Consider the following 27,992-nt stretch of genomic DNA (forward strand, 5'->3'; position numbering starts at 1 on the left):
GTCATTAAACAAGGATTCCTTTGAGAGTTCCCCTTCCAGCTGCACATCCACATTCACCAGCACAGACACTGACCTCCCTGTGCTGCCCCCCCCCCCCCCCCCCACACACACACACACACACATGGGGAGGAGGAGGGGGGTTGCGTTTGGGGGGAACCCTGGAGGTAACAGAGGTGGTGGGCAGACACCTGCTGAAGGAAAAGTTGCATCGGGGAAGATGCCGTTGAGGTGTGGCCTGCTGTGCTAATGTCACCTCCTCTCCTCCTTTACTGGTGTCACCTCCCCCCACCTCCACCTCCCCATGCACACACAAACAGAAACTGGCGTGAGTTCCCCTATCTGCCGGAGCCAGTTCCTCCATTTAAGATGCTGACTTGTTTGTGCTGAGGGGACCGGGCCTGAGCGGCCGTCTTTGCCTGCGAAGCTCTGCAGCAGAGCAGGAAGCTGCAGCGTTGAGAGCTGCTGATCTGTGGTTGATAGGCCTCCTCAGAAACACGCGCAGAACAGAAGGGAGGGAGAGCGAGGAGGGCCAAGTGACAGCCAAAGAGAGCAGGCGAGGAGTTTCAGTCCACGGCTGCTATGTGAGCAGACCCTCAACCACAGCAGCTCTCTGTGCTGTGCCCGCTGCTGCTGCCGCTGCTGCTGCTGCTGCTGTCCCGGGCCCATAGGAGGAGAAACAGAAGGAGGAGTGGGGTCCAGCATGGAGCTGTAGAGACACGCTCAGATGCCCGTGCAGAGCGACAGTGGAGGAGGAGAGGATCTCTGCAATGAACAAACCCAAGAGGTAAAGAACAGAAGGTGCTGTCAAAATGAAACTGCGGGGAAATTACGGTGAAGTTGCACTGAATCTGCTCCGAAGTTGCATTAAAGTTCCAGTTGTATTGCAGGGAAGTAACAATGAAAAGCAGTAACCTGGAGTAAATGGAAGCTGCTGTTTAAAATGCAACGATTCCCTCTAGAGTTTCAGTAAAGTTGTTGTAACATTGCAGTGAGGGTAAAGTGAAGTTGCAATGAAATACAGTAAGTTGCAGTAAAGCTGCAATGAATTTGCTCTGAAGTGAAGCTACTGTAAAGTTGCATTGAAGTGACAAGAAAGTAGCAGGATGTTGCAGGAGCCTGAAGTAAAATTGCAATGAAATACATCAAGTGGCAGTAAATGTGAGACAACTGATTCATTGCTCGAAATTTGCTTTGAAGTTGCATTGAAACCTAATAAGCTGTAAAAAAAATGCAGTTAAGCTATAGTGAAGTTACAATACAACAGAGTTAGATGCAGTAAAGGTGAATTAAAGAAGTTGCAGTGAAGTTGCTGTAAAATTGCAGGGAAGTTGCAGTGATGTTGAAGTAAATTTGTTGTAAAGACACATTGAAGCTGCAGTGAAGTTGTGTGAAGTTGCAGTAAAATTGCGGGGGAAGTTGCAGTGATATTGTTGTGATGTTGCAGTGAAGTTGCACTGAAACTGCAGTGAGGTTGTGTAAAGTTGCAGTGAAGTTGCAGTGATATTGCAATTGTGTTGCAGTGTTGTTGCACTGAAGTTGCATTGATATTGCAATTGTGTTGCAGTGATGTTGCATTGAAATTGCAGTGATGTTGCAATGAAGCTGCAATGATATTGCAGTTATGTTGCTGTGAAGTTACGGCGAAGTTGCAGTGATATTGCAGTGATGTTGCAGTTGTATTGCAATTGTGTTGCAGTGTTGTTGCACTGAAGTTGCAGTGATATTGCAATTGTGTTGCAGTGATGTTGCACTGAAGTTGCAGTGATGTTGCAATGAAGCTGCAATGATATCGCAGTTATGTTGCTGTGATGTTACGGCAAAGTTGCAGTGATATTGCAGTGAAGTTGCAGTGAAGTTGCAATGATATTGCAGTGAAGTTGCAATGATATTGCAGTGATGTTGCACTGAAGTTGCAGTGATGTTACAGTGAAGTTGCAGTGAAGTTACAGTGAAGTTGCAGTGATATTGCAGTGAAGTTGCAGTGAGGTTACAATGAAGTTACAGTGAAGTTGCAGTGATATTGCAGTGAAGTTGCAGTGATATTACAGTGAATTTGCAGTGAAGTTGCAGTGATATTGCAGTGAAGCTGCAGTGAAGTTGCTGTGAAGTTACGGCGAAGTTGCAGTGATATTGCAGTGAAGTTGCAGTGATGTTGCAGTGATATCGCAGTGAAGTTGCAGTGAGGTTGCAGTGATATTGCAGTGAAGTTGCAGTGATGTTGCAGTGATATTGCACTGAAGCTGCAGTTAGGTGTGAGGATCTTCAGGCAGCATCGTTGTTGTTTCTGCTAAAAGCCATCAAACTTGTGTCCCGCTAACTGAAGTGGGTCTGTGTCAGGCACAGACACAGCTGACCTCTGACCTGACGCGTGTCGGCCTCAGATCTTCACTCTCTGCTTCTTTGTTGCGTTGCTGAATGTTATTTTTTTGTGAGTCAGCTCGCCTTTGATTTTCATCAGATAAACACTGGCTGTGGTTTTCAGCAGCTGCTGCTCGCTGCTGCTGCAGTTGTGGCCACAGCTCTTATCAGATTGCCTGGAACGAGAGTAAAAAAGTTGACATAGACGTGTGTGCTTTCCGAGTTAAAGGCGGCCCACCTGAGCGGGCACAGCGAGTGGGAAAAACACCCCCCCCCTTCGCCCCCATGTTTGTGCAACAGAGTGTCCAGAAAGTCAGGCTGTTGACCGTTTACACATCCAAACAAATCTGCAGGCCTGAACGATGTTCGCTGCAACGATTATGGAGCCTTTAAAAAGAAAAAAAAAGTGTCCCCATCATGCAGGGGGGGAACAAGGCCGGCTGTGATGGAGGGGGGATGGGGGCGGGGGGGGGAGCACACAAGCGAGGCCTTCAAAGAGCCTGGCCTTTAATTAATCAATTAAGGAAAGAAAGAAAGGAATTTGCATATCCCTCCAGCACAGAGGGAGGGAGAGGGGATCAGCAGCCAGGAGTCCTGACCAGGATGGGAAAAGTGTGTGGGGGGGGGGTCAAAAAGAGGAAAGCTGCTTCCTGAAAGGTTTCTATAGAAAAAGGTTGGCGGAAGAGGAAAGAGGACTGGTGTGTGGACCGTCCTCCCACGCACACACTGGAGTCATTTTTAGCCTCCCAGTTATTAAAAAGTAAAATGCAAATCCTGACAGCGGCGCCTCTGTTCTCGGATTTGCATGTCTTTGCAGGCCGCTGTGACAACAGACCACAGAGAGCAGAGCTCTGACATTCACGCTGCTACCTGCTCAGCACTCTGCGGGGGGGGGGGATTTCCCTGATGGCGTTTAGACGTGAAGAACATTTCCCCGTCAGCGCGTTTGAAACGGCCTCCGACAGCAGGGGAGATTCACCCCAACCGAGCCGACCGGCTCTAAAGGGCACCCAGAAAGGGACACAAAGCCACAGGCTTTGGCGGAGCGTCACCGCCGAACAGAATGTTACCAGAAAAGAGAGGCCCAGTGACCTCACAGAGACCTCAGCCCGTGGAGCTGAGCGTCGCAGGTTTGAGTCCCACAGCCGAACCTCATGAGAACACGACAGACCTTTAACAAGAAAAAGATAATGTTTGACGCAAAACAGAAACTTCATTCAACTTAAAGTGGAAAAGAATTTCCTCCAATAGAAGAGAAAAACTCTGGGCTGCATGACGCCACAGTTCATTTAGGACCACCGGGCAAACCGGTGAACAGGATTTAACCTAAAATCCGTGTCACACAACCACTACCTACATTTATTTTGCGCATTTTCCCCGTCTGAATTTTTTCGAGAAACATGCGTTATATACGTAATTCATAAATGTTTCTTGGATTTGTCCATTTGTGCGCAGATGTCCGTCGACAGTTGACGGAGATTTTTTGAGCTGTTTCCATATTTTTGGTCGGTTGCGAATTAGGCCGTTTACTCATTATTAATGTAGTATATACGCAACTTTTACGGAAATCTTACACACTTGTGCGTGATTTGGGCAAATTTGTGTCTAACGGACTTATCATGCATGGAGCAACAATGTAGAACTTTTGTATTGCGTATTCGGCGATATAGAGACATAAACAGCGCAACAATCACGCACGGTTCCTCTTTTTAATGTTTGTTTACTTGGTCTTTGCGTGGTTTATTCGTACCTTTTCCATGGTTTTAACATCGTTCATCTGTGATTCGTGTAAATTTCACGCAATTCACGTTTTTTTTTGCATCTTTTCTCATTTTCCAAGTATATTCAGGTATGACCAACTTTCATTCGTGTATATCCGCACAATATTGTGCACTATATCGGGCGCTCAACGTTTTTTCGGGATGTCCAAATCTACAATTCCAAAGTTTCTGGAAACTTCAAGGTCTCTACGAAAAACCTGAGTGCATCGATGCTCACTACATTAGCAAATATTGACCACAATGCAATGCATTTGATTGATCTTTCTTAAAAAAAATTTACTTTGGCAAAAAACATTCATTCGAAATAAATGAATGTTTTTACTTTACTAGCCATTAAATGAAAAATAAGAAGCGTGAGCATGAGTCCGAATTACGTTAGGATCCAGGGCACCAGATCGTCCCAAACTGTAACATCTTTTTACGGAGTAGTGAGGGATTTCTGACACAAGTGGGTCAGCCGTATTGACCTGCCATAACTCCGCCCACCTCAGCTGTTATGCAAAAAAATGTGTAGGACAAAGAAAAATGAGTTTTGTTGACTCCGCCCACCTGCCAGTCAAAAACACGACTCAATAAAGCAAAAAGCTAACAAAAGCAGGAATTTGAGGGGGAAAAAAAGTTGAACATTGAAAAGGTTTTGACACGCTGGACGTACTTTAAGTACGTTTTTGTTTCAAACCGCGCTCTCTCGCTAATTCCCATCGTACCGTTTAACTCCACCTAATTTCATCACTTGGAACGGAAAAACCACTGGAGAATATTCCAAGAAAAAAGTCAGATTTGTGTCATTTTTGACAAGGGTGTCAACGCTAAAACATTTTAGCAATTAGATTAGAAGCGGAAGGCAGGACTTGGCTGTCATCCATGTGCTTCTCATACATATGAACTAAAAACAGTCAAACGTGAGATGAAGTAGTTGAAAATCATGTTATAAAAACTCTATATTTGATTTTTTTGATCTGAAATTGTTTATTTCAAGCAAACAAAGCATGAAAATGCACAAAACCAAACAATCAGCAGTTATACATTAATACAAGGATGTATCAACTTTGGAGAGTTAGACATTCAATTAATATATGTAATTATATATGTTTATGTTTTATATATGCAGTAAAGAAACGCTGCTTTGCTGCTTCAATTGATCCATTGTTAAATGTGCTTTTAAGAAAAAATGTAAATTAAACGTGGCAAAGCATTTAAACAAAAAGTTGTTTATCTAATCCAAAAAACATCTTCATTTAAGGTCCACTCCGATCACCTGTTGATCTATTTTCAAAGCGTTCCCAGAGTGAGATTTATTATTATGATGATGCCGTTTTCAGCCAAAATCCCCAAAAAACCTGTCTTTTTTTAGGACATAGTTCCTGCAGAGCGGCAGGAGTTCATAAGAAATACAACTACAAGAAGTGAGAGCTCTTTGTTTACACTCTCTTTCCTGCTCTCTTTCTGTCACAGAAGATATTTGATTCAATGAATTTGACTTGATAACAATTCTTAACGATTTGAACAAAGAAATCCTCAGAAATGCCATTTTAGGCTTCATTTTCTTAATGCATGGTCTCCATCATCAGCAAAATGCAACCAGAACACGTTAAAAACACCATTTTCATCAGAAACAAGAACGTGGATTTCGATTTAAAACTCATGGCTGCCAACCTTTCAAAGGAATTTAAGAATACCCAATTCTCTGAAACAATTTTAAACAATCCGTAGTAATAACTACATTTCCCTGGCAGTGGAGTTTGTTGTCTAAACTCAAGAAGAAACTCAAAGAAGCTGAAACTTCCAGGAAAAAGGAGTGGAAGGATTCATAAGGAAATCAGATGTGCTTTATGTTTCGCGGTGAAACGATCAAAAATGAACCCAACAGATGAATAAAACGCCTCTCTGGTCAAGCAGTCGGTGACTGTGGGAAGAGAAAAGCAAACGAAACGTTCTGAAAACACAGACTGACGAAGGACAAGAACGAAGAGAAGAAGAGGGACACTGACAACAAACAACCCACGGCAGCTTCTTGTTTTTCTGTTGTCGGTTCACTCGATGACCACAGTTTGTACAGTGAGGGGGCCCACTGCTACCTGCAGGGACAGAAAAACAGAAACACATCCGTCAAACCGCCAACGTGACTCATCAGCGCGGCCCGAAACTGCGCAGGGAAAGTCCATCGTGAACAAAGCAGCAGCGCGGCCTTCCTGGGCCTGGAGAAAATGACTGGGCGCAAGAAACACTTGATGCTTGACTTCCTCAAAGGGATAGACATGCGTGATGGAGCTGAGAAAGTAAGGGGAGGAGGGTTCCACTTTCAGAACTGCAGCACTTCAGTGTCTTCTTCAGCTCTCAAAAGACTTTGCAGATTGTCGTAGAAAGATGTGCCGATGCAAACAGACCGTGGAAGTCCCATCCTAGAAGCTTCAGATGTGCAGATTCTGAGCTTTGTCTGGTGATGGCCGGCGGTGTCGGCCTGTGAGACCCACCTGCCCTCACGCGTGCACACGCCGTGTCGACGGTCGCGATTCAGGAGGCCGACGGCGCAGTTTTGTGGCTCAGCAGAAAAGCAGCCACCTGCCCTGCGAGGGTGCAGGGCTCAGGGTCAGCGCCGGTCGGACTCCAGCGGGGGGGGAGGTGGCGTCGAAGCTGCACATGCGGGCTGCTGGCGGCATAAATACACGCTGAGAGCCACCCGCTGCGCCTGCATGAGTGTGTTTGTTTTACATCAACCAGAGAGTCTGATTGGGCTGGAAAATGGCCGTCTGCTGCGTTGTGAGGCCCGCGCGTGTGTGAGAAGGCTGGGGAAATGAGCTGCGCTCGCAGGTTAGCAGAAGGGGATGTAGGTCTGGCCGTTCAAGGAACTTCTCTGCCAGTTCTTTGAACTCAGAGCATTTCCTGGTAATGTCACTTTTTTAGTTACAGCACAGCGGCCGATGGTTTCGCAGCGTTGCAAAACCCTCACCATTGGGCGAAGCAGCTAGTGTCTTTTAGAGAAAGGTTGCACACGTGCTGCTGTCAGTTTCGGTAAAAAGAATGTGGTGCAATAGGTTTCCTCAACAGAAAAAGTGGAAATCAAACCCTTTTTGGGTTTTTTAATCTTAATTGTTTTGTAAAAGTTGTGTTTTTCTGAATTTTATTGTGAAATACAGTCAGAAGTTGCACAACTACACCCCAGATCTAAAGAGGAAGCATAGATTTAATCTTGAAACAACCAAAATCAAAAAGGTTTGAGGTCCAGCATCTGCCAAAGGTGTGAGCATAAACTTGAATCTGTCAAAGATAGACTTCTGTGTGGTCAAAGGCACAAATTGTGGCGGGGGCAAACATGAAACACAAGAATGTAATTGTCTGCTTGTGGCTGACAGACAGACACTCGCTCAGCTGTTCTGCTTCTGCCTGACACCTCAAGTCAGTGCAGAGAGGAGCTCCTTATCAGATGTGAGGAGCAACCTTTTTCCTCAGAAGCTGACCTGCATCGCCTCATCTCATCACACACGTTCTAAGGCAGCTCATGCTCTGTGTCTGTGCTTCCTGTCCTCAGGAAATCCAATGTGGAGACTCCCGGGGTGCAGAGGGGCAGGAAGGCGGTCCAGCGGAGGAGGAACACATGCCCCAGTCCTCAGGACATCAGCAGGGTGCTGCAGAGCCCCAGCCCCGCTCCCAGCCCCACCGCGGCCAGCCTGGATGAGCTCATACAGCGCTGCCTGCACTGCATCGGTCCGTCTCTGTCATGTGTCTCCGCTCTTCATCAACACGGGCTTATGTAACAGAGCGGCCAGGGAAAGGGAGATAAAGGGCAACCCTCACAATCAGCCTTTGTTGCGTTTGGCTGCAGAAGCCAGATAGTTTACAAACCCTCTTTACCTCTTTTTCAAGACTTCCTCTCAGTGCAGTTTGTGACTCCAAAGCCCAGAAACACTTCTTGCTCTTGCAAGCTCCAGTGTGAGTTTGTGTGTGGAGGTAAAACATTTCTTCACAACATGAATGAGTCTCAGACTTAATAAAACGCAAACAGCTATTTATAACCATTCTGATTATTTTTCATACACACATTTCTGAGACCCCTGTCTCAGTACGATCCAAACTTTCCTGAAAAACCCATTGGATATAATTTGAAGCAAGCTTTCTGCCCCGCAGTGCAGCATCCTTCCACTAGAGGGAGCAGGTGTCCAGATTACGTTGAAATCCAGGGTACTGTATGGTGATAAAATCTTTTAGGCGTTGGGGAGTAGTGTGGGAATTCGGACAGCCTTGTGCCAGGTTCATACTTCATAGCGATCGGCCATCGCATCAATCGTACGGCGCCTCTACCACAATCGTGCGTCTGGTCCGTACTATGGTTGGGCGGATTTGCCTACGACTGTCTGCGATTACACACCTGATGACGCAATTGTGTCCAGCATTGCAGTGGTTTAGTATTTTATTTATAGGGATGTAGCTATAGATTTCTTTGCAATTCTGTGTTTTATAAGCAGTATATAAAGATTATTTTGTCCTTTTTCATATCTGAAGATGTTTGCATCCATACAAATAAGTTTTGTAATTAATGGTGCAGACAAGGTAGGTGGTACATCAGGTTTATTTATTGCTTTTGTATTTTAAAAGCCTTAAATAAGTATACTTTAAAATAATAGTTAAATTAAAAAAGAACTACCACTGGCTCTGTAACTCCATCGAATATAGCAGAAGTTAGCTGCTTTAGAAAGTAAATGTGCTGTGAAAACGTCGCTTTTTTTAATGTTTTGGAACTGCATCAGAAAGAAAATTACGTCCAATCCCTCTCGTATTCAAAATCCAGTAATGGCGACCTTAACTTCAGAAACATGGGATGAGTTTTATTGGCCATTGCGTCTTCTATTCACTCAAAGAAAAGGTATAGGTTAAATGGCATCAAATGAATGCTATTGTGCTACGGGCTTAAAATTTCAATCGTGAATGACCTTCCGATGACCTTGTGGCCAACGCGACCCAAGCGGTTACATGTCACTATGAAATGCAAACCAGGCCTTAGTGGATCAGCCATGTTGACTTGCATTAACTCCGCCCAGCTCAGCTGTTATCCCAAAATGGGCAGAATAAAGAGAAGTGACAGTTTTATCGAGTCCGCCCACCTGTCAATCAAAGACACACTTTACTAACGCACTCATTTAAACTAAGATTGAAAAAAATCCAATTTAAAAAGTTGTGTCTGCCCACAAATGCGATGGAACAATAATTAAAACGTTTTGATAGCAGGCTGGACGACCTTTAAATGTATGTTTAACCCCTTCATTTTCATAACGGAGCGTTCATGTGTGTTGATCATTCTCAATGTAGCATTTAATCCTGGACTGTACTTGATTAAGTGAAGACGCGAGTGCAAGCAGGTTGGAATGTGTGGAGAAAAGAAGAGTTTCAGCTCAAAAGTGTAGAAAAGTGTGGTGAGAGCAGCCATGTTGTTGGGCCCAGAGGCACTGAGGAAAAGACAGGAAGCAGAGCTGGAGGTAGCAGTGATGAAGATGCTGAGGTTCTCTTTGGGAGGGAAATCAGAGGGACGGCTCATGTTAGAGGTTTTGGAGATAATGCCAGACTGAGATGGTTGGGACATGTCCAGAGGAGAGACGGCGAATCTATCGGTAGAAGGATGCTGAGTGTAGAGCTGCTAGAGGTCCAGAGGAAGACCAAGGAGGAGGTTTCTGGATACAGGAGAGGATGCAGAGGACAGATGGAGGAAGCTGATTCACTGTGGCGACCCCTGCAGGTAAAAGCTGAAGAAGATAACTCACCTGTGGATTTGAACTCCCGACGTCCCAGTCTCAGGGTGATCACTGTACCACAGGGCCATTGAGTATGCACGTTAAAAAATAAAGCTAAAGTTTCAGGGTCTCCCACCCCATTCAAGAACAATGTTCCGTGTAATCTGTAGGTGAATATGAACAGAAGGATGGTAACACGTGATGCTAAATCCAAGTGCAGACATGAAACAACACTTTGAAATCAGACGATGTTGGTTTCTCTAAATTGCGGTGAGGGAGAACTGACTGTTGTGTAATAACTAGAGGCTAACTGGTAAACTGGTTTAACTGTATTTATTTGCATTTGCAAATTTGCAGCAAACAGGAAGTTCAAGTCTCGCCTCTTAATAACCATTTTTCTGCTTTCATGCAACAACCTTTATGGAGCTAAGAGGGTTCATCCATTTTTTTCTCCAAATGAAAACCTCAGACGGGGATTTTATTTGGCAGTGTCTGACGAACACGTTTAGTCTCTTTGTGATGCAATCAGCCCCGAAAATTTGGATGCATTTATTGACAAACCACAACAAGCCCAAGTATGTTTTCTCCACACAGTCTGCCTCACGTACTAATGCGCCAAAGTTACAGCTGCAGGACCCAGGGATCCACAATCTGTCTGGGAGCTCTTGAAATGGCTGAACAAATGCATGCTGTGTTTCCACTGCAGATTCGGAGGGAAAGATTTCCAGCCCAAGAGGCTCCCAGTTGGTCCACATGACCCTAATGATGCACAGCTGGGTGGTGCCGTCTCAGATGTTTGCCCAGAAACTTCTTGCTCTATATCCTTCCCTGCTGCTCAGCATGGCACCCGGGCTCCGCTGCTGAACTGCCTCCAGTCACATGTTCCTGTTGATTAATCAGATCAGGAAACAGGCATGGCTTTGTTTTGGCCTCCTGCAAAGCAGATTTGTAGGTTATACCCTTGCTCACAACCAACAGGTTGTTTCCATCCTTGACTCTTTACCTCACTTACAAGGATTGTCCCTCCGACAAAAGGGGAAGCAGGCGGGCGCAGATCTGCCACCTTGTCAGGTGAGTAAGGTCACCGGGCGCGGCGCGGACAGACGGAGCACCACCGGACAGGTGTCCTGCTCTGCCCGCGAGTAGTAAACATGTTTTGTCTTCTGCTTCGGGGCAAGGCAGTGGATTAGCCAGTTCCCAGCCGTGTTTGAGGTGGACCCCCTCCTGGAGCAGACCATGGGGGACCTGTGGGCTCTGGTGCAGTTGGACAGAGAGAAGATCCACTCGCATTTCATCGACACCTCCTGCTCGTGAGTCATGTTGTCAGTTGAGTCGCCCCCATGCAGCGACGGAGCAGCCGTTGGCTCGCGTGGAGACAACTTCAACAAGTTTTCCCCTAAACAGAACATTTGTCTATTTTTGTCCCGTTTCTCTGATCGGGTTTCCCAGAAACCCTCGCGTGAACATCTCCCAGGCCCCCTCGCCATGTGTGAAGAAGAGGAAGGTGTCTCTGATCTTCGACCACATGGAGCCAGACGAGATGGCGGAACATCTCAGTTACCTGGAATTTAAGAACTTCTGTAACGTTTCAGTAAGTTTCACAAAGGCTGTGTCCGAATTCCCCCCCTAATCCCTCACTACTAAAACACTATTTAGAGCGGGAGAAGCTAGTGCGCTGGATTTTTGATTATTTATAAATCTTCTGATCATGAAAACTTGCAAAATAAATGAATGAAAACACAATGCATTGTGGTCTATATTCGCCAATCCAGTGACCTTTGATGGACACTAGTTTTTCGCAGAGACTTCTGGGACATTTCCAGGGCACTCGATTATGGAAATGTCCATTTGGACATCTCTGAAAAATGGCAAACTCACTGGAAAGTGCACCATGTAGTGAGAAGTGAAGGAATTCAGACACAACCTTAGTTTGACTTTACCTAATGAGGCATCACCAGGTTTCTGTTTGTCGCCCAAATGTTTTATTGGTTGGTTCCTGAAATATGGACCATAAACGTAAGCAAGCTAATTCTGCGAATTCCCATAACCAGAACAGGGAGCTTTTTATGAATAATATGACTATGATTAGTTTGAAGAAATCATTACCAGATTTAGTAAACTACAAAACCCAAAACATGTTAAGCTATTAAACTACCAATTTTTTTTTTTTTTAAAGGAAGCCTTCAACTTCTAGGGACTTTAGTGCAGGGGTGGGCATACTGTTTGACTCAAGGAGCAAATGCAAATCCGCCTAATAACATGGAATCTGGGCCAAAACACACTAAAACTTTGACTCAAATCTTCTAAAACAGAACATTTTGGAGTATTTTTTTCAAGATGTGTGGCTTTTGTTTTTATTTTAGCGCCGGTTGCGCCGATGGGTTGATGTCCCTCTGGCCAAAACGCAAATTTAGAGAAATGCTGCGTTCGTGCGGTGCTGGAATAATCGGAAAATGCCCGTCCAGTTTGGAAAAAAACACACACGAACGTCTGAAAAATGGGAAATTTTCCACATGAACTCTCTCCTGCTAAAATGTTAGTTTATTTGTAGAGCACCAGAATTACTTGGAAAATAAACCAATAGCAACAAATATCAATATATTTATCCCAGTTAAACCAATAAATGGTTGAACGGGCTGCCCCCGCCCCTGTGTCTCAGCTTGGGGGTCGCTCGTCGTCACGGCTCTTGGGGAAGTTAATGATAAAAAAAAAAAGTATAAAAAAGTATAATAAGGTAATGAGGAATGCAAAAGAGTTCAAAGCGTTAAGGCAGCTGAGTTCAGTCTTTACCATAAACATGGGGACACACATGTGCTGTCCGTCCAGCTGAGTCCCTTCAGAGTTTACTGTCAACATTATTGTCAAACTGGTTTTTATCTGTGAGTCTGTGTAAGAGATTCACAACAAATGCACAAGGAATGTTCCACCTTTTCGTCTAAAATCAACTGTTAGTTATATTTACAGAATGCTCAGATATTTTCAAAAGTTTCAGAGTGAACGCAAGGCCTGCGATGGAGCAGCGTGTCACGTCCTCGAGGCAGCGGAAACTCTTCGGTGTTCTGTGAAAATAGATGAAAAGACAAGAAAAGAGTGGATGGACGGGGTTTGTACGGTGGCCCTGAAGTTCAGATCCCAGCAATAGATCACTCGACGCAAAAACACTATAAAGATCAAAACAACAATTAAAACACATTTTTAAAAAACAGCGATGTATTTTAGAAAACGAAACATAATTCCACAGCATAAAATCATGAAACATTTTGGAAAAGAAAAGTAATTTCCAAAAAAACAAAACGAAATGTTAAAAAATGCAATGACAAACCGAAAAAAGGAAGATCGCTGATTGGATGATGACGTTTTTCCACCATTTTAACCACAAAGCGATGCTGGACGTCATCATCCAATCAGCGATCTTCCTTTATTCGGTTTGTCATTGCATTTTTTAACATTTCGTTTTGTTTTTTTGGAAATTACTTTTCTTTTCCGAAATGTTTTTTTCAAATTTGTTTTTCAAGTTTTGGTTTCTGAATTTATGTATTTTTCTAAATTGTAACGTTGTTTTTTTTTTTCTTTTCTTGATGATCGGGATCTTCAGGGCCACCGTAGATTTGCTTTTATAAGCCGTTTTATAAGGTTCAACTCTTAGGACCGTCGAAAACGAAAAAGTTTTTTTTTTCAACACAATTAAAAACTAGCTATTAAAATCCATGAAAGTCCAGCCTTACAGGTTTCACATCTGCTCAGTGGGAGCTAGCGTTTCCTGTTAGCTCACCTCTTAAAAAAAAGGGCTTCCTGTGGCATCGACACGAATGTTTCTTATGGTTTATTTACCTTAATGTTTACGTGGAATCTGCAGCTGGATCGACATGTTTAAAGAAAATAATCTCCGTGTTGATTTCAACAATGAGCAAAATCTGTTTTGCTTTTACATTTTTGGGTGTGAATTTTAATTTTTCATAACCCTAAACCAATTTTTCACGAGTTGATAAGGTTTTTTTTTTTTTACTCTGTGGATTGTGACATTTTTATTGTGAAAGATGTTTTGCTTTGTTTTAAGTGGTTAAAGAGCTGTGAAAATTAACCTGGCTCTCTTATACATCCCAAAAGAGTCTCCAATTTGACTCCAATTTGTCACTTCTTTATAACGGAAAACTGTTTAAGACAATTTAGCCTCCTATGAAAGAAAAGCCTTACTTGTACGGGTACTGCAGGTTTTTGGATGGTCTGGAGGGGAGCGGCTCACGTTAAGGGGAGTTCCCTCGAGGCTCGTACGGAACGTACCATTGTCGTGTAGTGATAGGTGGATCGTGAAGTATACATACGGCAAATGGAAGTCAAACACACTTTTGGGTGCGTGTGATGCTGTCGTACGGTGTCCTTACGCCACATTTTCGTCTTTAGTAAGGTGTGAGCGCTGACAGCCTAAAGGTTGCACGCACGGGGTGTGCACACAAACTGCACTCTGATTATCTGATTTCCTCATTTCTAACAGTCAGGAGTGTGCACGTATTTCACATGAACGACACTACCTGGCTCCTCGAGCGTGGGGAGGGATTTTGGGGGAGTTAAAAGAACTAAAAAAAGTAAAACACACCTGCTGACCTTTACTTACCTGCGCCATTACTGTGGAAAAAAAACCTGCATGACCCTCTCCTGGTACACTGAGCGGTCTATGGCCTTGACCTTTCGTGAAGACCACCCGCGTGTCCCGTACAGGTTGGACCATTTGTCACCCACAGACGGTCCGTGTCCACCTGTAAGGACAGTTTAGGCTTTAAATGTGACGGACTGGAGACAAAACTGGTGACTTGATAATGAATGTTAACAACCTCTCAAATTTCCTGCAACAATGACCCAAGAACAGCCCAACCAACCGACTGGCTGCTCTCTGCCGAGACATAAAGGTAGTGTCCAGCACCTGATGTCCACTGTGAGGCGATGCAGGTCATCAGAGACGGTTCTAAATTCAGGCAGAATTTTCCCCCACATTTCTTGTTCTGGCAGTCTTTTTGCACGAGGGACCTGCTGCTAAATCTGGTGGTACCTGTACGATGACAATGCAGCTATTCTGGTTCTGTTTCTGATTTGTTTTTAAGTTTTCTCACAGCTTTTTAGTGGAACAATCCCAAAAAAATACATTTAATGATGAAAAACTTCCATTCCCTCCTTATTTATACGGTACTAGTAAATGGTTTTGGTCACTAACGCGTTTGTGAATAACGACGGGGTCATTTCTGTGTTGTGTTTTGATCTTTTGTTTTATTTTCCAATTGGACATCTCTTTTGTGTGTGTGTGTTTTTTTTTTTCTCCAGTTCATGGACTACCGCAGCTACGTGGTGCGAGGTTCGGTCAGAGACAACCCCGCCCTGGAGCGGTCGGTCATGATGTGCAACGGCGTCTCCCAGTGGGTCCAGCTGATGATCCTCAGCAGACACACGGCCCAGCAGAGAGCCCAGGTCTTCACCAAGTTCATCCATGTGGCCCAGGTAAACCCTCTGCTGGTGCAGAGCCGCCCCCGGCGGCAGCCCGGGAACTCTGACTGTACTGCCGAGCACATGATTTCATGTGCTCCCGTCCTCGCCCTGCAGTTATTTACTTTGCCTTTTCCTCTGCAGAAACTGAGATCTCTGCAAAACTTTAACACTCTAATGGCCGTAACTGGAGGCCTCTGTCACAGTTCAATCTCTCGCCTCAAAGACACGTCTAACCTGCTGCCCCCCGACGTCACTAAGGTATTTGAAATATTACACACAACCTTGAGTTGGTGCTGAACACTCCTGGGGTTTGAAAATGTTGGATTTGCCTCCTATTTCTGTCTTTAGCATCTTAACAGTTCGCAGAACTAATGAGGTATTTGATGAAAAACTAGAGCAACCTTTCACAATGTTAACCTAAGATTATTATGTTTTTGTCTTTTATTTTGCCATTCCTTTATGAGAAACATTCATACAGAAAGTGCATCTTAACTAAATCCATTTCAAAGCACAAAGTTCAATACAATACATTCAACTTCTGATGCTCTGAATGTCGCTCTCAAAGCTGAGCTCATGTTTTATCTTGTGCTTTTAAAGGTGAAGCAATTTGCTGTAAATCACAAAAAGCCTCCTTTGCATTTTTACTCAAAAGAAATGTGAGGAAGTCGTGTCAAATAGCTGTAGTTGCACAGCTTCTGTCAGGAGAGGGCAGTATAAACCGGATTATGTGCCTAAAAGACCCATCCCCACATGTTTTTGGCGTCTTTAACATGTTCTAGTGGTATTTTATTTGATCATATTTATGAAAATTATTATATAATTTCTGACTATTTCTTTATTTGAATCATTGAGATGAAAAAAGATTGTATTAATTACGTAGAAGCTGCTTTGCTGAGCCACCAGCTCCCTGCTTTGCTCCATTCTGATCACGCGCTTGCAGACAAATAGATCCATGAACGTCTTTGTTCTCCTCGTCTGAGCTGGAATCTGGATCTAAACTTTACGGCTGGATTTCTCCGACATTGCTCGCCATTTTTGTTGCACCGCTAATGTTAGGTTGGGGGTTTGAGGCTAGAGGCAGAGTGATGTCAACGTTGATCCATTAAAGCCCCTGTTCGTGATAAACACAAACCAAACATGACAAAGGTCTCTCGTTTTTTTGCTTATATAAACTGAATGATTTTGCCAAAACGTCCTCAGAGGGTCAGATTGTTTCAAATGAGGCTTTCTAACAGGAAATATCTAATTGTTGTACCTTATTTCAAAAGTCTGTCTTTTCCAGCAAATTTTAAGGTATATTTTTTCATCATAATGTACAGTTTTTCCCTTAAATGTGTTATATTTTATTTTTAAATGCTTTATATTTGGAAATAATCTGAATAATCTGCCCTGTTCATATTTTACTGACCTGCTCCCCTCTACCGGCTGAAACGGTCACATTTTTGATTCCAGTCAAGACTGGAAAGTTTGAGACTATTTTCAGAAATTAATACATTTTACTCTGAATCTGTAAACCAGAGAAGCTGATCACAAACAGGGCTCAGTTTCTGCAGATTAACGCCTGAAAATAACCCACACAAAGCCTTCGGGGCCATTTAAGGAGACGCGTCAAAGCTGGAACCTGTTTAGAGATGGACTTTACAACCAACCCAATAATATAGATGATTAGAATGCATGCCTATGGGACTGTGCAGAACTCGTATGGGTAGTTGCAGGTTGTAAACCGCCTGCTGACGGCTTTTTTACCTGCTACTGTGTGCTTTTTCTAAAAAACAGGCTTCAGTTCAGGAAAACACTGAAACTGGTGGCTCGCAGGTTCCGTGAGAAATGGAGATGAAAGCTCAGATGAACAGGAAGTCCTCGACTTCTCCTCTCCTCTGTTGATCTCCCTGCAGGCTCTGAGTGAGATGACAGAGTTGCTCTCCTCGCGCAGCAACTACAGCAACTACCGCCGGGTTTACAACGACTGCAAAGGCTTCAAGGTCCCCATCCTGGGCGTCCACTTGAAAGACCTGATCTCGCTCAATGAGGCCATGCCGGACTACATCGAGGAGGAGAAGATCAACCTGAGCAAGCTGCAGCACCTGTACAGCAACATCAACGACCTGCTGGCCATCCACAGTTGCAAGCCGCCGTTCGAGGCCAACAAAGACCTTCTGCATCTGCTCACGGTACAAAAAACCTTTGCTTTCAGGATCTCTGGAGCTACAGAGCGTCCTGACTCGTGTTCTCGCGTTCCTACAGCTCTCTCTAGATTTGTACTACACCGAGGATGAGATCTATGAGCTCTCATACACCAAGGAACCCAAGAACCCCAAGATTCAGGTGAGAAGGTCGACCGGTGCGCTCTTGGCTGGCTTTGTTTTGTTCTCTGTGGGTGTAACATCATCGAAACAGACGCTCCAGCTCTCTGCTGGAGCACATCAAAGCGCCGTACGTTGGGGAGGTGTGTCATGTGGTGGGTGTGTTCTTTCCTCTGGGCCTCATGGCTGCTTGTGTTGATCCAGCCTGCAGCTCCAGTCAAAGCCCCAGTGGTGGCAGAGTGGGGGTCAGGGGTCACCCCGAGGCTGGACCCCGACACCATCTCCAAACACGTCAAGCAGATGGTCGATGTGAGTTTGCGACGCCTGAAGCCGCAGCCGCCGCCTTTTACTTTCACTTCCTCATTGTTGGGCCAAAATAAAGCAGAACTGTGGTCTCTGATGGAGCTCCTGTCGCTCTGCTGCCCCCTGCAGTCCATCATGAAAAACTACGACCCCCACCAGGAGGGCTACATTTCACTGGAGGAGTTTGAAAAGATCGCCTCCAACTTCCCCTTCTCCTTCTGCACTCAAGAAACTGACAGGTGAGGGAGGCCTCAGGAAACGCCCGACCTTCACCGTCACCTTCCCGCCTTTTGCTCCAGCACGTGTTCTTCTGCGCAGGGAGGGGCAGATCAGCCGCGAGGAAATCACCTCTTACTTCATGAGGGGAATGTCGGTGTGTGCCAAGCTGGGCTACAACTTCAACGACGCCCACAACTTCCACGAAATCACCTACAAGCGGCCAACCTTCTGCGACACCTGCGGCGGCTTTGTGAGTCCGCCTCATTCGGTGAAAGAGTCGACACCTCCTCCAAGCCTAAACCTGACCTCTGACCTTTTCCTTCTTCCAGCTCTGGGGTGTCATTAAACAAGGATACCACTGTAAAGGTGAGGAAACAGAGGACACGTGATTAACCTTTGACGGGAAGGCCCAGAGAATCTGTTGCGAAAAGACGTTCATTTGCGTGAGGTCGCGTTTTCCTGCGTGTTCTGACCTTTTTCCTGCATTCTGAAGCTTCACAATTATTAGGAGAAAAGGGACCAAACTAAAAAAAAAACAAAGACATGAAGAAGTGCAGAGAGAGACAGATGTATGAAGACGAAATGAAGAAGAAAGTTGAAGCAGAAAAATCCAACTTTCTAAGTCAGAGCGCTTCAAAATGTTTACATTTAGTCTAAGAAAAAAGGCTCCATTAGACCAATGAAAGTCCGTAAAATAGTTTTTCAACTTGAACACTAAACTGACTTAAGCCTTAGTCAGGTGCTGCAGGTTTTTAGGTTGTTTGGGTCTGTGGGGGTCGTGGAGGAGCGGCTGCATCTTAAGTGTGTCTAACAGGTCCCTTGAGGCTCGTACGGCCACGGCAAAGGACGCCATAAAAGTGGAACGTACCATTATGTGAGTGTGAGTGTCATGAAGTGTTGGTAAGGCTGATGGACGTTACATACGTGACATACGGCTACTGCTGTGTGCTTATGCAACATATTGTCAGTAAAGGCCGTGTCACACAGCTACTACCTACATTTTCTGCATTTTCCACGTATGACATTTTGGTCTTTCGTGGTCCATGCATGCTACACGTCATTCACAAATGTTTCTTGCGTTTGTCGATTTGCGCAGATGTCCGTCGAGGGTTTCGGCTGACGGGTTTTTATGTGAATTCGGCTTTTTAGCTGTTCATAATTTTTTAGTGGGTTGAGAATTACACGCTTATTTCACGTAGTTTAAATGCAATTTTTACGTAAATCTTACGCAATTTTGCGTAATTTTTGGGAGATGTGTATGCAAATTTGTGTCTTTCCACGGCAGTTCCACGGATGTCCAACTGACTATACATGCGTGTACCACTGATACATAACTTCATCACGTATACGCTGCACATATCACATTCGAGTGACGTAATTGACACAAAAAACACGATTGAATTGCAAATAAACAGCGCAACAATCACACACGGTTCATGTTCCAAGTAGATTGATGTGTTCTTTGCGTGGTTTATCGACTTCTGTGGTTTTAGCGTGGTTCATTTGTGATGCATCTGTGAAAATCTCCCGTAAACTTCCAGTCAGATTCGCGTATGACCAATTTCAATCCATGCGATATGCGCAGAATTTGCGCAGTGGCTGTGCGACACGGCCTTAAGGTGCGAGTACTGGCCCTTTTCTAACCGCACACAATTGCTGGAAGCCCGTAATACATTAAGGTTGTGTCTGAATTCCCTCTCTAACCCCTAACTACCATAAAACTATATAGTGCTACTATGTAGTGCCCTGAATTTTAAAAGCAATTCAAACACCATGATCACCACTTTATTTATTTATTTTTTTGGTTGATATGACGTCATCGAATTCACAAAGTCAAAATCTAGTTGAAATGAGATTTTCTTAAGACAATTATTTATGAGTCCACTGTGTTCTGAAGACAAAAACGTTGATGGTTTATTAAAATAATACATTTTTTGGGCAAAATTTGTTCCAACGAATTGCATTGTGGTCTAGATTCACAGATCTAGTGAGCATCGAGCTACACTAGGGCACTTCTAGTTCAGTTGATTTTGGAATTGTAGATTCGGACAGCACTACAAAATGGCTAACGCGCTACATAGTGCACTATGTAGAAGCTGGGGGGGAATTCGGACACAGCCAAAGAGTTGACCACACAAATTGGATCTAATTTCCTCAATTCCACTCCGTATGCAGTCCGCAGGATTTGGGGGGGGTTGAAAAAAAACCAAACATCTGTACAACCCGTCTGCGTCTCACCTAATTCCCCCTTACTTAACCCTACTGTGTTGTATATGTGTTCACTACGACCTGCAGCATTCGTGTAGAAAAAGCATTTTCTCTGCACGGGTCGACTTAACGATCTAAGATCTCGACAATTTACGCGAGTCAGATTTGCGTCGACCATTTTTAGCCTCAATCAAAAAAATTGATGTTGATCCCGTTTTAGTCACTTAGAAGTATTTAGTTCCACTTTATGAGATGAAGTTCTGGACCATGCCTGGATGACTGGACCACTGCCAAACTGTAATTCCTTTGTTTTGTTTACTTGTTTACCAACAATTTCCTGCTCCAGTTTTGAGCTGGGCTGACAGGCCAATGGTTTCACATGTCACTTGGAGAAGAATGCAGAGTTTACTGTCGAACCGGAAAACCGTTATGTACCTTATCGCACAATATCAGCCTCTAAAAGTTGAAATGCGTTACATGAGTACTTTTAGTTACTTTCTTTAGAATATCCTTTGAATTACAACGTGAGCTCTGAAAGAATAGAAGATCTCATAGTGTTAATCACTGATACCAGAGCTGATGTGCTGTAACATGACAACTCAGAAGAGAAACCTTCAACTCTGTCAGCAAATTAAATAAATATGTCGACTTTTTACTTTGAATGAGAACCAGAGGAACTAAATAAAGCTAAAAAAGTTATTCAAAATAAAAGCAGGTTAAAAGCATTCAATGGGACAGAAAAAACAGGAAAAAACAATTTTTTAATGAACTTCATTCAAATGTTTGTTTCTTTGAAGAGAAACGAGAAATCAACTCAGTAATTTAAGTCTGTGTAATTAAAGTAAAACCTAAGTTGACCAAACACAAGCAGCAAAAAAACATTTAGTGCCATCCATCCATCGTCCTCCGCTTTTCCGGAACCGGGGCGTGGGGGCAGCAGTCTAAGCAAAGATGCCCAGACTTCCTTCTCCCAGGCCACTTCCTCCAGCTCCTCTGGGGGGACCCCGAGGCGTTCCCAGGCCAGCCGAGTGAGGTAGTCTGTCCACCGTGTCCTGGGTCTTCCCCGGGGCCTCCGCCCAGTGGGACATGCACGGAATACCTCCCCAGGGAGGCGTCCAGGAGGGCTCCGGACTATCTCATGCTCCAGTCTTCCCTCACTTGTGAACAAGACCCCAATATATTTAAACTCCTCCTCCTGGAGTGGGGACACCCCACCCACAGAGAGAGGGCAAACTACCCTTTTCTGGTCATGAACCAATGTCCCCAACCTCCCTCGGTACCTGTTTGAAGTTCTCCCAGATGTGGGAGTTATAGACTTCCCTGAGGGAGGGCTCAGCCAGATGTTCCTAGCAGACCATCACAGTGCGTTTGGGTCTCCCTGGTCTCTCCGGCCTCCTTCCCCACCAGCAAATCCAGCTCACCACCAGGTAGTGATCGGTGGACAGCTCTGCCCCTCTCTTTACCCAAGTGTCCAAGACACAAGGCCGAAGGTCGCCTGATACAACTACAAAGTCGATCATTGACTTCCTGCCTAGGGTCTCCTGATGCCACCTGAATTGATGGACACCCTTGTGCTCCTACATGGTGTTCGTTATGGACAAACTATGACGAGCACAGAAGTCCAGTAACAAAACACCACTCTGGTTCAGATCGGGAAGACCGTTCCTACCAATCACACCCCTCCAGGTCACACTGTCATTGCCCACATGGGCATTGAAGCCCTTCAGGAGGACAATGGAGTCCCCTGTTGGGGCACTTTCCAGTACCCCTTTGAGAGACACCAAGAAGGCCAGGTACTCTAAACTGCTGTTCGGCCTGTAAGCCAAAACCACAGTCAGAGACCTGTCCCCCACCCGAAGGCGGAGGGACATGACCCTCTCGTCCACTTGGGGGAACTCCAACACTTGGCGGCTAAAATGGGGGCTCACGGGTAAGCCCACACTAGCCCGCCGCCTCTCACCATGAGCAACTCCAGAGTGGTAGAAATTGCAACCCCTCTCTAAGGACTGAGTTTCAGAGCCCAGGCTATGTGTGGAGGTGAGCCCGACTATATCTAGACGGTATCTCTCAACCTCTGAACATTCACATGCATTTCCGCCATTTTTCAAACCATAAAACAGTGGTTCTGACGGTCCAGGAGGTGTTCACACGTGACCAGAATGTCAAGATGAAGCCAGATTTAGTGCAGTTGTGATAAAATGAGACTGCACTACAAATAAACCAGGTTTTACAAAGCACTTTTGAGTCATTCTATCTTGAAAACATCCAATTTTAAGCAACATCTGTGATGAAAGAAGTTCATGTGACTCTACATCATATATTTAAGCAGAAGTCATATTTCCGGGTGGTTAGCGGGACACCAAAAAAAAAAATCAGATTCATCTGGAGAAAGTTTGTTGACATTTGTTATTTTAGTCTTATTTTAGGATGATTTTCAGACTGTTGTTAACATAGGACATATCTGGGAGGTGTGGGTAAAAATACAACTTAACCCTTGTGCTACCTTAGATGACCCCACCCTTACATTGACATGTTCTCCCTACCATGACAAAGGTGGATAAAGGTGGAGAGGATTTCATGTAATCCATGGACACCAGTGAAGATCACAAATCATTGAAGAAAAAAGGTTCAGAGCACTGTCTAGTGGGTCTAGATGACCCAACTCCCAATGGTAAAGTGCCTAAGATAGCACATGGGTTACAGAGAACAAAACTCGCTTTTTTGACCGAACATGCTTATTTTAAGAGATAATATTTCCAAGAAGCAGACCTAAATAGGGATGTTTAGAGCTAAAATCAATATTATTTTGGCTTTAAAGGGTCAATTATTGTGGAAATCTTACTGAGACAAATTCTTCTATTTCTATTGGCAGATTATTTCACTTATAACCAAAGAAAAAACAAAAAAATCTTGTTTTCTGTTTTAATTTGTTTTGACCTTTTGTCAAGTGTAGTTTGTAGCTGTGCTTGCCTTTTGATGTGTTTCCAAAGCGTTCCCAGACGTCTTTTATTTACATCATCAATACGATTTTTTCCCGTCTGCTCCTGATTCACAGAAATGCCATTTTAATCCTAATTCTCCTCATAAATATCAATCAATATCCATCATCAGAAAAATGCCACAGAAACATGTTAAAAGCCCTAAAAGGTTTTGGGGTTGGTCTTCGGCGACCTCGCCAACTGTCGGTTCTGTTGTTGCTCGGCGTTGTGCATCAACACGTGCGCTGCAGCGGAAGAGCGACTGCAGACTTCTCAGAAGTCATGTTCTCCAGCTTCTCATAAAAAAACCAAATGTCCTGACCTGAAAGACGTTTGCTCTCAAGAACAAAGCAAGACGTTTGTTCTGCTGCTTTTTCACTGAATGTGTTTATTTCTCGCTGAAAAACATCTTTTTAAATGAATTATAAACCCTCAAATAAAAAAGAAGAAGACTTTTTCAACTAGTGAATCAAAGAGGGTAAAACTGTGTGAAACAATAAAGTTGAAGCGCATCAGTAAAGCCTTGGAACCGGCATGTCTGAGCATTTCCTCCCTTGTTGCCCCAGACTGTGGCATCAACTGTCACAAACACTGCAGAGACCTGGTGAGGATGGAGTGCCTGAAGAAACACAAAAACACCAGCGGCTCCTGTCCCTGCACCCCTGCCCCTGACTCCAAGGCAAAGGGCAACAGCTGGAGTGAGTATTTCATCCCATCCCAAACACAACGGTGCCGAGATGCGACCTCACCGGGCCTCTCACCTTTCCTGTCAGGCTCCGAGGACGAGACCTTCGTTTTCCCCCAAAGCAACGAGACTGAAAACAGCAGCAGGGGGAACAACACAGATGACTCGATGCTGTCGGACCGCTCCACTCAGACGGAACCAGGGGTCTGGACGCCCGAGAGGGACAAACGGGGAGAGCGCCTCAACTTTGTTGTCCATGCATCTCCAGAAAGAAGGGTGAGAAGGAACCCGAAACAGACCAGGCTGAGGACTCTTTCAAAACATTTTCCCAAAAGTACGTTTGATTCGAAGTCTTCAACAAAAAGCGTCCTGATTTCAAGAGAGGAAGCGCAAACTAAAAACAGACCAAAAATCTGCTTTTCTTTTTTATTTAAAGGCTGGTTGATTGTTACCCCCCCCCCCACCCCCCCTGTTTAGTGTCCCAAAGAGGACGCAACACAAAAATGAGGCGCCATCTCCTCTCCAGTCTCAAAAGCCAGCACACTTAAAGCAGGTTAAGAGAATTTATTTTGATTGGACTATAAGAGTATTTACTTCAGAGTGGACCCAGCCCAAAATAACAACTCTAAACTCCATATAGCTGGTTTTGGGAGAGGTGGGAGATGTCAAACGAGCCTCCCTGGGTCTTCTTCCTGGTACCTTTTATAGCAGGTGTGACTCCAGGCGGGACTTCCTCCTGGACACTGATATTTGCAAGGAGAACCACAAAAAGAAAAACGTCCTGGGACATAACATTGATGATCAGGTTTACGGGCGGATATGTAAAAGTTTACTGCAGCGTAAAGCTGCGGTCACATGCACCCGAGCGGGGGGGGTTGACCCGTACAGGCGCTGCAGGTCTTCAGGTTGCCTCCGCACCCGTGGAGGATCGTAGAGAGGAGAGACTGCATCTTAAGAGGAGCGCGGGCGCGTCTCAAGCTAGGCGTTCAAGCAGCCACTTCCGATGAAAAGCTGAAACGAGCAAGAGCCATTGAATTTGGGTTTGAAGTTAAACCAGTTGAACTTTGACCAATCAGGGTCTCAGATTTGGTAGCGACCAGATTTGGTAGTATTAAATAGTAAAGTCTCCTCCGAGATCAACATTTGAACAGTTGGCACCTCCATGATTCAAAAGGGAGTTCATCCGTACCAAGTTCCTGATTGGTCAAAGTTCAAGGTGTATGCAGGTTTCTGCTGGGGTACGGACGTTTTCCTGATTCATCAGATTTTTGAAACCTTTGAATTTTCAAACAGCAAAATTTGATGCCCCGAAATACTATTTTCTATTAAAAAATTCAGAAACTAATGGAACAGAAAAAAACCTTTCTGTTCCAAAAAGAAGAAAAGAAAAAGAAGCCCACCAAAGCATGACGGCACAGACAGCACGATAAGAATCAAGGCCTCCAATCTAAAAGAGGAAAAAATGAATCAAATGGGAAATAGGCTGACAAATTAGTCTTCATTTTTAAAAAGGTCGTAAATTTCACTTGAAGAAACTTATAGGAACCTGATTTAACTTTCAGCGCTCGTTAAATGGCCGCCGCTTTGATTTGATTTATTGATTGATTTCAAGCATCCTAGTCAAAGCAATAAAGAATGTACACAGATTTATCAAACTCATTACAGAAATGATGCATAGATTTTAAAAAACGGAAAATAAAACAAAATAAAAGACACTTAAATCACATTTGCTTAATTAAATGAATTGATCATTAAGTAAAGTCAAGTACAGCTTGATTTATTGCTTGAAAAGGAGCAGAAGGAAGTGATCTTATATAATCCCACCTCTACTGTTTTGTATGTAGAGCCCGAAATCAGTCGTAAAAATGTGTGTAGCTACCCGTGAATGCAAAAGTTGTGTACAGGAAAGCCTGAAACGTGCACTCACGCGTGTTTACATAGACTTTTCATTGGAAGGGGTCGCCTGAAGGTGCGTTGGCGATAGCAGTGTGAACGCAGCTCCACAGTCAGGTTACGCGCAGACGGTCATGGCGTAAACGCCGCTAACAGGCTCCTCGCACAGTCCGCTAGATTTAGTGGGGTTGTGAAATGATAAAAATCATAGGACACACCTGCGTCTCACCTACTTCACCTTTACCTACCCATACGTCTGTTTGATACCACCTGTCTCCCGTGGAAAAGCGTGCATGGACCTTTTTTAATTTACGGGCTCACTGAACGGCCTATGACCTTGATATTTTATGAAGGTCACCCCCAAGGCCCATTTGGTTTTGGCCGTCATTCACCCATAGACCGCCCGGTTCCACCCATGAGGACAGTCGTGACTAAAGGCCCGTACACACCGGGACGAATGTTCGCCAGGCCTTATTCGCCAGGCGTTATTCGCCACGTTTTTTGTGTTCACACCCAGGCGTTTTTCGCTGACGATGAGTGGAGTGAACATGCAATTTCATTCCCTGACATTAGATGGCGCTTAATGTAAACAGAAATACTCCTGTACACAAGGTGGCGCTGCGCAACTTTACGCTTCTTAAAGTCGCTTTTCACTCAGAAGAAGAGAGCAAGTATTTACGGGATTGTCAGAATCAAACAAAGAAAACATGAAAACACTTGGCATATATCTTCTTCGCTGGTATGTGTGCTCAGCAAGGCAGTTTTGTGTTTGAGCGCCCCCAAGTTGTGTTTTACTGTAACTTCAGAAGCTCCAGACACGTGTGCAAAAGCGCCATTCTCATTGGTCGTATAGTTTTCGATGCAGCGCGTCAAACCAAAAAAACGAACCCGAGGCGTTTTTTAAAAAGTGACGCTTTGACGCGTGGCGTTTTTTCGCGTCGGTGTGCACACTCACATTGGTGCCCTTTGTTTAGTCACGAGGCGTTAAACGTCGGCAAATATCGTCCCGTGTGAACAGGCCTTTAGGCCTAAGTCAGGAATCACCAAAAATAAAAGCACAGATTAATCTTCCTGACCTTCAACCCCCCCTACTTTTGACCATTTTCTGAAGCTCCTCAGATGCTGGAATGCATCTGCTCTAAGGGTGGACTGGAAGCTATGCAGAAGGTTCAGCAGGTTGTTTTGTGCTGCAGGTCAACCCGCTGCCACAGAGAACCAGAGGAGTCTCCATCCCAGTTTCTCTGCTGCAGAAGATGGACCTGCACAAAGACAAAAGCAGAGAGCCGGACTGAGCGCACCTCTCCGTGCGCGGACGAAGACGCCGTGTTTCTGACTAAACCGGAACTAAAACTCATCAGATTTCGGACTCTTTGGCTGTGGAACACCAGCATTCCCGAACAGACTTCCTGGACCGTCCAGCTGAGCCGTGGATTTTTGATCGTCGACCTTCGGAGAAACATTTCCTCAATAATTTATGAACGGCTGTTTGTTTGTGGAGCTGGTGTGTCTTGGATTTCTGGTGCTAAAGATCTCAAACTCTTTCTTGATCCTTTCAGGGCAGAAAATAAAAGACTTCACTTTGGCAGCTAAGACTGTGGACATGAATTCAAGAGACTGAGGCCAAGACGAAACAAAATCTGCTTTTATTTACTCGGCTTTGGGTTGGGTCATGCTGTTGGGTGAAAAGAAGAGCAATTCTGTTGTGGTACTTTTTAAAGAAATGAATATACAAACCAGAGGAAGACGTTCTGATCGAAACGCAGGAGCTGTGTGTGACAAACAGGAATAAATCTCTTTCAAAGCAGCTCTTTTTTTTTAGCTGGATTAGATTGTATTCAACAGTAAATAAAAAAGGGTTTTGATCAAAACCCCAAAAAGAACTGCCAAGCGCGGTGGTGGGAGGGCCTCACGTGGGCCCGATTCTGTCATCATAGATGGGGAATGAAAAAAAAAATGAAGAAGCTGTTGAGAGATGTTGACAGAAATCTGTGAAACAAACTGAAGAGCGGATGAAAAAATAAAAGATTAAAAGCTTGTGTCGATCCATCTGTTCATGCTGGTTTAAA

General features: G+C 44.5%; 1 protein-coding gene across 4 annotated transcripts; it reads left to right on the forward strand.

The window, feature by feature from the left end:
* The first annotated feature begins 305 nt into the window (after positions 1 to 305).
* rasgrp4 (RAS guanyl releasing protein 4) lies at positions 306 to 27,960 on the forward strand. 4 transcript variants are annotated; one of them, XM_011482207.4, is made up of 17 exons: positions 306 to 784; positions 7,669 to 7,844; positions 10,569 to 10,680; positions 10,871 to 10,933; positions 11,041 to 11,172; positions 11,312 to 11,453; positions 15,176 to 15,349; positions 15,479 to 15,595; positions 17,233 to 17,508; positions 17,582 to 17,662; positions 17,845 to 17,949; positions 18,073 to 18,182; positions 18,262 to 18,412; positions 18,492 to 18,528; positions 23,915 to 24,046; positions 24,122 to 24,309; positions 27,120 to 27,960. In XM_011482207.4, the coding sequence occupies exons 1-17, from the start codon at positions 768 to 770 to the stop codon at positions 27,216 to 27,218; spliced, it is 2,112 nt and encodes a 703-aa protein (XP_011480509.1). In that variant the 5' UTR covers positions 306 to 767; the 3' UTR covers positions 27,219 to 27,960. The 4 variants fall into 4 exon arrangements, with proteins under 4 accessions (XP_011480509.1, XP_020563686.1, XP_078785810.1 ...); XM_020708027.2 differs by having other exon boundaries at positions 11,045 to 11,172; XM_078929683.1 differs by lacking the exons at positions 306 to 784; positions 7,669 to 7,844 and adding an exon at positions 8,519 to 8,537.
* The last annotated feature ends 32 nt before the right edge of the window (positions 27,961 to 27,992 follow it).

This window comes from Oryzias latipes, chromosome 13, assembly GCF_053564925.1.
Source record: "Oryzias latipes strain Hd-rR chromosome 13, Olatipes_Hd-rR_3.1".
Lineage (NCBI taxonomy): Eukaryota > Metazoa > Chordata > Actinopteri > Beloniformes > Adrianichthyidae > Oryzias > Oryzias latipes.